At 40.1% G+C, this 10,421-nt stretch overlaps 1 protein-coding gene across 1 annotated transcript; it reads left to right on the top strand.

Annotated features, from left to right (window-relative positions):
* Positions 1–4,047: 4,047 nt before the first annotated feature.
* Positions 4,048–5,292, top strand: LOC146973012 (forkhead box protein G1-like). The gene has a single exon (XM_085801011.1). It carries the CDS (start codon positions 4,048–4,050, stop codon positions 5,290–5,292), a length of 1,245 nt encoding a protein of 414 aa, XP_085657137.1.
* Positions 5,293–10,421: the final 5,129 nt, after the last annotated feature.

Genomic DNA, 10,421 nt, shown 5'->3' with positions numbered 1-10,421 from the left:
TCTATACAGAGCCATTGTTAGAGGTTCAGATCTAGTTAAACAGAAACACCATCTGGCACTGAAACACAGCAGAGATTTAATATGGCAGATTGGAGGAGGAAGACCTGTGTGTGTGTGTGTGTGTGTGTGTGTGTGTGTGTGTGTGTGTGTGTGTGTGTGTGTGTGTGTGTGTGTGTGTGTGTGTGTGTGTAATCTGGATTTCAGCTCTGTTGTCATACACAATCTGCAGTGAGTGTAAACAAACAGTGACGGCTGAGCTCCGTGTGTGTCAGTGAACGCAGCTTTAAAATCTGAACCTACATTTAAATTAATGAACTAAAACTGAAACTCATAACGAGTCTCAGAGCAGGAAGTTAACGATGAGACAGAAAATCTGATCAATAATAACTTTTGATCAATTTATTACTATCAGAATATTAATTGACTCATTTTCCATTAATCAGCTGATGAATCAATTTTGTTGTTGTTTCATGCAATGGTTCTCAAAGTGGGGCCCGGGGACCCCCAAGGGTCCTTGAGTGGGTTCAAATGGGTCCCACTTTTTTCTAGAATTTTTAAACTATAATGAAAAAAGTGGTCAAAATTTCTCAAAAAAAAAAAAGGGTAAAAATTCTAGTAAAAAGTGGTAAAATGTCAAGTAAAACTTTTTTTTGGTTGAAATTTTACCACTTTTTCTAGAATTTCCGACTGAAGCTACCACTGTGTGATATATTGTATTCGTACCATATTGTGCTTTGTTTTGTCCTTGACTAAATGTTGTTTTAGTGTTAACAGCAGATGGAAATTAGCTTTAGAGCTAGAATCTTTTTAAAAACCACTTTTTTTCTAGAAATGTTTAAACGTTTTTGGAGAAATTTCACCACTTTTTCTAGAATCTTTTTTAAAAACTTTTTTTCCAGAACTTTTACCACTTTTTTCTAGAAATGTTTAAATGTTTTTAGAGAAATTGTACCACTTTTTTCCAGAAATTTCTACAATTACAATTTTACCACAAATTCACACCATTGGCCCTAATTTAAACGTATACATCGAATAAAAAAGTAACGTTCTTCAGTCTCAGAACAAATATTTCTGTATTTCTGGTGTTTGCTTTAAAATCTTGTCCAATGGGGGTCTAATTGGTCTAATTTGTGTCAATTTAGGGTCCTAGATGGAAAAAAGTTTGAGAACCACTGACTTAATGAATTCAGTTTGTTCAGAGTCTCAAACTGTAAAAAACATATATGTATTGATCTGTTATTATAGATTATTGCAGGCTCCAATAATCAACCAGGACCAGGACCAGTTTGTGATTGGTCGACCCTCCTCTTCCTCATCTCCTCTTCAGCTTTGATGTTTCAGGATCTGGAGGAGGATGAGGAGGATGAGCTGTAGCTTTACCTGCAGGTCTCACCTGAGAGCAGCTGCACAAAAAAACTGAAGTTTCCTCCTTTAAATGTCCATTATATATAGAATATTTAAGGTTTTCTCTTTCCTTAAAGTCAATCAAGCTTAATGTAAATTTAACTCAGAATCAATGTTACCACTCTGATAAAAGAACTCACAGGAATAACACCTGCTGATTACTGTTGTAGTCAAGACCAAGACCAGACCAATGCGAGACCAAGTCCAAGACCATCACTGTATTCAGTCCCAGTCCTCATAATAACCTTGATATTTACATTTTTCCTCCTCAGCTTAAAAAGAAAAGATGATTTGATCTAAAATCTAAACCATATTTAATGTAAACAAAGTTTTTATTGAACAGAAGAACACAGCACAGAACCTGCTGAAGTCTCCTCCCACTGTTGTCATGGTGACACCAAGTTGTTACCATGGTTTAACACAAGCAGATACTTTAGTACAACTATTTGAATTATCTGGAACTTATTGAATTAGATCACAGAAACCAAAGTGAGACAGAGACACAGAGACATTTGGGGTAAAACAAATAAAAAAACATGTCACTTCAGCTGTGGTCTTGACTGACATCCAGAGTCCAGCTCGACTGAGACCGAGACAAGACCAAGACCTTGAAGATGTGGTAGTTTCTATGGAAACAGCAGCTGTAAACACCTGAATGTTTTAAGGTTAGTTAGTTAAGTGACGGACGACTCGTTCTGTTATCGTCTATTCATGTGTTTTGAGTTTATTTGACTTTATTCAGTTTGTTGTATTGTTGTTTTAGTCTTTGTATGATTTGATTACAATTAGTCGTCCGTCTTTGTGTGAGGTCATAGGCTACAGGCAGACAGGTGGACTGGTTCAGGACCAGCATGCACCTGGGTGAGCGTATGTGTTGTGTCGTATTGTTTGAGCTCGTCTAATGTTCATTTGGACAAAAACCTTCTGAACTACATCTCCCATGATGCATCAGCAATCCTCAGATTATTTTATATTGGACTTAAATTAGTATGAGAGACAAATAAGGACCAAGGTACAACCTGATATGATCCTACTATATAAAAACAGAAATCATTATTATTTATTATTTTACAATTATCTTTGTTGTTATTTTAATTTAAATGTATTATTATTATCATTATTATGACTTTATATCTAACAGAAAAATAAAGTAAAGATGGCTGCAGCACCGCCTGCTACCAACAGGAGGCGCTCTGGTTACAGCAACAGACTTACAGCCCCGCGGCTCAGTGTGTGTGTGTGTGTGTGTGTGTGTGTGTGTGTGTGTGTGTTGCCTGTGCTGCACAATGATTTTTATTACTAGACAATAGCAGGCGCGTTCAGTTCTTACCCCCCCTCCTTTTCCAAAAATACACACATGAACGCACACGTTGAGCGTGCACGCGCTTTGTTTGCCGACATGAATTCAAACTGTTATTGTCGTTGAGAAAACAAAAGCCGGGGAGGCTGCCTGCCTGGCCCGCGTGCGCTTTTACGCACGGACCAGCACGCACACACACACACCCCAATACCCACACACACACACACACACACACACATGTTTGTAATGCTATCTTTGTGAGGACACTCGTTGACATAATGTATTCCCTCTAGCCCCTAACCCCCTAACCTTAACCTTAACCATCCAAAACAACTGCCTAAACTTAACCATCACACTAAACCTAATATAAACCTCATTATAATGTTTAATGACCTAGTTATTATAAATGTCCTCACTCTGATGGGTTAAAACTCAAAACTGGTCCTCACATGTACAGCTATACAACTACACACACACACACACACACACTGTCACACACACTGTCAAACACATATGGATCATGTGCGTCTGCGGCGCGTTTTACGCACAAACTAAACTAAAAAAGTGAAGGATTTTTATGTTACTGCACGAGGAGGAGGAGGAGGAAGAGGAAGAAGAAGAGGAGGAGGAGGAGGAGGAGGAGGAAGAGGAGGAGGATGAGGAGGAGGAAGAGGAGGCGCAATGAACGAATTTGGGGTTAGAGACAGAGTGCAAGCGCGTAAATACCGAGAGAGGGAGAGAGAGAGATTAAAGAGAGCAGAGAGAAATGACAGGTTCGCGTCGTTGGAGACGTTAAAGGGTCTCAGTCTCAGTTCCGGTCTGGGTCTTAGTCCTGGTCCCTGGTTGGTTCGGGTCCCGGTTCGAGTCCTGCATGCACATGCCATGGTCCGGTCCGGCTCCATTCCGACGCAGCAGCGGGAGCTTCGGGAGCAGAAAAGAGGATTTGTTGATAAAACCAAAGCAACTCGCTGAGTGAAGCTCCTCCTCCTCCTGATGCCGCCGCCACTCGGAACCTCCTTAATTACTAATTTCTCCTCCAACATCCACAGCCACGCTCTCTCTCTCTCTCTCTCTCTCTCTCTCTCTCTCTCTCTCTCTGTCTGTCTCTTTTCTCTCTCTCCACTCCTCCATCCATGCATCTCTCATCCTGACCCTCCTTTCTCTCTCTCCTCTCTTCTCTTCTTGTCTCTTCTCTTTCGTTCGTTCGTTTCCAGTCCGGAGAACGGGAGGAGGTGGACGACGACGAGTCGAGTCGAGGAGTCTGGAGTTTGTTTGTTTGTTTTTTTATTATTATATTATTATTATTATTATTATTATTATTTATTCCTCGGGTTTTCTGGGGGATGGAGGATGTAAAAGAGCCGCCGACCGTGCAGCGGTCCTCCTCCTTCAGCATCAAGAGCCTCCTGCTGCCGCACAGACCGGGACCGGACCCTTCTCCTCCGGGGTCCGACTGTGACAAACCGGAGCTTCTTCTGGACTCCACGGACAAGGAGGAGAAACCGGGCAAGGAGGAGCAGCAGGGGGAAGAGGAGGAGGACGGAGGAGGAGGAGAAACAGGAGGTGGAGGAGGTGGAGGAGGAGGAGAGGGAGCCAACAAGGAGCAGAACGGGACCGGCACTAACAGCAGCAACAGCGGAGGGAAAAACGGGAAATACGACAAACCTCCGTTCAGCTACAACGCGCTGATCATGATGGCGATCCGGCAGAGTCCCGAGAAGCGGCTCACGCTGAACGGGATCTACGAGTTCATCATGAAGAACTTCCCGTACTACCGCGAGCACAAGCAGGGCTGGCAGAACTCCATCCGCCACAACCTCAGCCTCAATAAGTGCTTCGTCAAGGTGCCGCGCCACTACGACGACCCGGGCAAAGGGAACTACTGGATGCTGGACCCGAGCAGCGACGACGTCTTCATCGGAGGGACCACCGGGAAGCTGCGGCGCCGCTCCGCCACCTCCCGCGGGAAACTGGCCATGAAGCGCGGGCTGCGGTTCGCGCCGCTCGGGCTGCAGGGGATTACTACCGAGCGGACACTGAGCAGCAACAACCCGCTGTACTGGCAGATCTCCCCGTTCCTGTCTTTACACCACCACCACCACCACCACCCGCACTACAACGGATCCTCCTCCGCCTTTTTGAACTTGAACCACCACCAGGCGGCCGGCTACGGGTCTCTGCTGCCCGGCGTGGAGCAGCTGAGCAGCGGGGATCTGAGCCGCTCCCTCCCGCTCGGCCTGACGAACACTTACGCGTCGATGAGCGCGTCGTCGCCGGTGCACGCTGGGCTGCTCTCCGGTCAGACTGCCGCCGGTTATTTTGTCTCAGGGACCCAACAACACGCTGTTACCGGAGCGGGAGGACCCCAGCCCCCCTCTCATCCCCCTCCTCATCCCCCCTCTCACCTCCAGCAGCAGGGCGCAGCAGCAGCAGCAGCTCCGGGGTTCGGCGGCTCTCCGACCCATCAGTCGCTGCTCTCGGACTCGCTGAGGAACAGCAGCAGCTCCTTACCGGCCTTCTCCCCGCAGGGCTTCCCCGCGATGCTGTCCCATCAAAAGAGGGTGACACCGAACGCGTTCCTAAACTGACCTCCCCCCTCTCTCCCCCCTTCATCTCTCTCCCCCCCCCCCGGCACCGGGACAAGGACGCACAATAGACGTCACGTTAAGGGCAAAAAAAAAAAGTGGTAAATATCAAACACTTGAGATGAGACACTACAGGTGAATAGAAAAAATTAGGCTAACAGATATCACCATGAAACTTCCCAAGTGTATCACTGACATTAAGACAAATATTTTTTCTATTACAAGTTTTGTCACATTTTGTTTAAATAGCCTATGTAAATGAGGCAATATCTGATGGAATGCCGGTATGCGCTAATTTAGCATACATTTCCAGAACCGAAATCTGAAAAATGGATAAAGCTACTACTCAAAATTCTTGTTTTATTTTGTTGACATATTAGAGTCAGAAGTTTTTACAGAGGAGGATTTTTGATTTTATCTCTTTTTATCACTCTGTTTTGTCAAATTTTATGTTTAAATATGTAAATGAGGCAATATCTGATGGAATATGCGCTAATTTAGCATACATTTCCAGAACTGAAATCTGAAAAATGGATAAAGCCACTTTGTTTTATTTTGTTGACATATTACAGTAGTCAGAAGTTTTTACAGAGGAGGATTTTGGGTATCTCCTTTTATCCCAAAAAAGCCCTAAAAAAATAAATAAATCTAATTTCGCCATGTTTTTAGGGATAAAATGTTGTATAAATAAGGCTGTGAATGATATATCAACAATCCCCTCTATAAAAACCTTCAGAATATAGACATGGATTAAACTGGAAGGTTTGGTGTCTGTAAGTGCTGCTGAAGTGGAGATTTCGGGTTTAGAGAATACACGTTAAGGAAGAAAGAATAGCCCAAAATCTCAAAATTGATCAGTGCGTGTTTTTTCCTGTAGTGTCTCGCCTTGATTGCAAAAAAAAGAAGAAAAAAATCTATATATATATATGAAGTGGAACTTTTTGGGCCATACTCTGCTGCCCGGAAGTGCTCCGGGTTTATTTGATGATTTCTGGTTTTATTTCTGCATCTTTATTGATAAAGGGACAAACTTTTGTTACCGCGGGTTGTAACTCACCTGTACACTAGACTTGCCAAAGGTAACAACGACAACAGACTATAATAAGTATATTTCAAGCTATTTATATCTTGTACAAAGGTTTTCAGTACTTTCTTTGAGTCTTTTATTTATGTTTTGTATTTATTGTACAATGTATTTAAATTCTATTCGTCGGTGTGTGCTCTGCTCATCAGTGTTGAGGGAAACAGGAGGGTTGGACTTATACAGGGTTTAATTATTATTTATGAATTTTCAAGACAATCAAGGAGGGAAAAAAAGACAATCAACTTTTTCTTTTCTCTTTAACTTTTTTATTTTTATTTTTGCGGGGGAGTGGGGAGGGGAGGGAGGGGGAAGAAAAACAAACTTTTGAATATTATAAGTAACTAATGAATAAATGAAGCCTTAAAATCAAGCACGAGACAATCAGGGGTTATAATAAGAGGAACAATAAGCCTACAATCATATCTCTACTCAGGTGAGACCCCGGACAGGCCTAAAGACTAATAATGACCAGACTAATATGAATCACTGCGCTGTGAAGAGTTTCCTTCCAAAACCAAGATATCCCCCCAAAATAAATGAAATAAAATAGTAAATCAGAGTCAAACTGATACAAATCTGAACTTTAGAGATGAATAAACAACACACGTGGATATAAATGTTTTTGGAAAAGAACTCTTCATAGAAAAAAATATGCAAATCAACGTGTTTTCTATGTTTTTGTTTTTTGTTTTTTTGGTTCATTATCATAAAAAAACCCAGATTGTCATTTTCACTACAGTTCATAATGGTTTGACCGTGTGTGTGTGTGTGTGTTCATGTGTATTTGTGTGTGAGCAGGCCTCCTCTATGAGCGTAAAACCTTCTGCGCATGTGCGCTACAGGCCGCCGTACAAACAACATCCTAATTCTATAAGAGAGAGAGAGAGGGAAAAAAAAACATCCATATTTTTTGTACCGGGGCTTCCTGATCCTCTAACCCGCCGAGCTGCGCTGCTTTCCGGGTAAAAGTTTGACAAGCGGCCGGTGGATGGAGGATGGACGGAGGCCTCTTTTTTTTTTTTTTTAAGGAACACAAAGAGCAAGAGGCCCTGCAACACACACACACACACGCACGAATACACACACAGATAAAGTTGTCAGGTGAAAAACTTGTATCTCCAAAACGGCGTTTCATATTCTCCCGTCATAATAAAAAACAGACCCGCTTGGTCGTTTTACCCAGAATGCATCAGGTTTTCAATTCTTGACGCTGTAAAAACACGAAATAATCTTTAAAACGACTCCTCCAGAGCTTTCAACCACGTCTCATGGTCTTCTTCCTCAGTCTCATTGATAAACTAGGCTACACTGTTCATGGTTTGATCTGGAAAAATGATCCAGATGAAAAGAAAAACATTGGAGATACGAGGTTTTCACTCAACTGCAGTTGTCCTATACTGTATGTGCAACTTGTGCTTTTATTTTATTTTATTTTATTTATATTCTATGAGGGAGGGGGATGGGGAGTAATGCAGTGGGGGGAGGTGGGGTCAATCTGATACAGGTGTTCATGTCTGATGAGGAGGTGAAAACACAACAATGTTTTTTTTTTCTTTTTATTATTATTATATTATTATTATTATTACTATAATTTGATCAAACATCAGTTTCTGTGTTTTCAACATGTTGCAGGTTTCATAAAGTGCCTGCGTCTGTCGTTAACGCCCCAAACTTCATCTTTGGTTTTAATTTAAAATTTCACATTATAGTTCATTTTAATTCACAGAGTCGAGCTCAACCAGTGTTTGTTTTTTTTTAATTCCTCTTTAAAATAATTTAGTTGAAATTTCAACTATTTTTATTTGCTGCAGGTGAAGTCAGTATTTTAATTCCATAACATTAAACACGTCTTCATATTATTTTATTTAACAGACGATTTAGCTGCTGTAAAAACTATAAAACTATAAAAACTGTAAAAACTTCTGTAGCCGACTGAAAATACGGAAAGAAGAACAAGACAAACTTTTACACTCAGTTTTCTGCAGGTTTAAAAAATAATGGTAATAATAATAGCCTATTATTATTAATCAATATACTTTGTATTCCATGAATCTTTTCCTGACTGTTTACAAAACCATCAATAATAATAATAATAATAATAATGATAATAACAATTGAACCTGAAGCCTTGTGACTGCACTAGAAAAAAAATGTTTTATTTTGTTTTTTAGCGTTTGACTATCAAAGCATCGACCGATCAGTCTCTGCAACACGATCCCCATAACATAAATGTTGCCTTTTTTAATCAAATATAGGCTATTATTAATAATAATAATAATAATGATGATGATGATAATGAAAACAAAGCAGAAAATTAGTCTGATATTTAATATAAAACATCCTTAACGGCCGACACACAGTCAGAGTGTGTGTTAAAACAGCTCACATCAACACCATTCAAATACAAAGGTCATTTCAGACGCGTTACAATAAAAAATAATCACAGGAATTCAAACTTTTTTAAAAACTGCTGCCGGTAAAATGAAAACACAATGTGCAAAATATTGGTTATAATTATTATTATTGTACACTTTATCAGGAGTTTTGGGCCTTTTATTGCCAGAAGATAAACACACTGTGCTGCACGTTGAATTTAACATCAGAGTTTTGTTGTTGCTGTTGTTTTATTTTTAAATCTGAAAATATTGCTTATTTATCTCTTAATCGACAAAAGGTCTCCGTGCTTTTATTTTGTAAAAGTAAAAACTTTTTACAGTACGGGACGTAAAACTTTAACAAAACTTTTAACCAATTTTTTTTTTTTAAAAGCTCCTAAAAACAGAGACAGAGACAGGCTGACCTTGTCCACACACACACACACACACGGGGACATTGAGGATTTTTTTTTTTTTTTTTTCAAAATAAAAGCACAAACAGTCCAGCAGGTCTGACTGAGCCTCGTTATGTTAAAAAAAAAATGTTAAAGTTTGATTTCCCAGCAGGAAGTGAACTCACCACATTGATCTCTGTCCATGTCACTTTTTATTCTGTTCAGTTTTGTTTTTAAAAAATATATTTTGGAGGTTTTTTTGGGGTTTTTTTTTTTTTTTTTGCACTTTTGTCGATAGCGTCGTTCACTTGTATGAAACCTGTTCCTGTCTGTTCTGTTGCTGTTTGTCTGTTTTATTGTTGTTTTGTTGGTTTGTTTTTTTTCTCAAAGAGACTAAACTTGATTAAAAAGATGAAGAAATAACTTGAAGTATTTTTTTTTTTTTTTTGCCTCGTGTCGAACATCTCACTCACAGAGAACAGCTCCGGTTTCATTCATTTGTATTTTATTCTTTATTTCTTGACGAATTGCCCCTTTTTAAATTTCTTTTTTTAGCATTTTCAACGTTAATATTATGGAGTGTTTGATTTATTTATGTTTCCGTGTCACGAACCAACGCTTAACTTAAACAAATTTTAATTTACGTTTTTACAGTGTTGTGTGATTTACTATAAAACAGTGTTTTGTTGTATCAGGACGTATTGATGTGATCATCATTTCTGATCATGTTTCTTATTTATAACGTTTTCATTTCCTGTATTTCAGGAGTGTTTCGTATACTATTTTTTTAAATATTTTTGCATTTATGTGTCAGTTGAAGTTACAAGTTGTGGTTTTAAGTCTCGCGTTTGCGTTATTTTAATCATTAATCTTGAGTTTTATTCTGATGGAAGTTTTGAACAGTTCGATCAGGTTTTTATTTCTGCAGCTTCGTCGACGTTCACACAGTCTGAGCTCGGCGAGTGTGTGTGTGTGTGCTGTTTGTTTCCTGAGGTTTGACGTTGTGATTATAAACAGTGAATATTTGATCATCAGTAACTAATAATCTTTGAGTATGGATCAATAACAGGAAGTGCAGCAGTGGACAGATCACAGATAGGGTTAGGGTTGGTTCAGTTTGTTTTTTAAAGAGATTGAAGGAGACAGAGTCTGTTTGTCTCCGTCAGACGCTTCGTCTTCCTGTTTCTCTCTGTCGTCCTTCGTCCTTCGGTCTGTCCGTCTTTGTCTTTTATCTGTCTTCACTCTGTCTGTCTCTCTTTCGTCCTTCATCCCTCTCTC

The sequence above is a fragment of the Trachurus japonicus genome, chromosome 15, assembly GCF_045865225.1.
Source record: "Trachurus japonicus isolate A0001 chromosome 15, Traja_1.0".
Classification (NCBI taxonomy): domain Eukaryota; kingdom Metazoa; phylum Chordata; class Actinopteri; order Carangiformes; family Carangidae; genus Trachurus; species Trachurus japonicus.
This window is presented reverse-complemented; position numbering and strand designations above follow the sequence as displayed.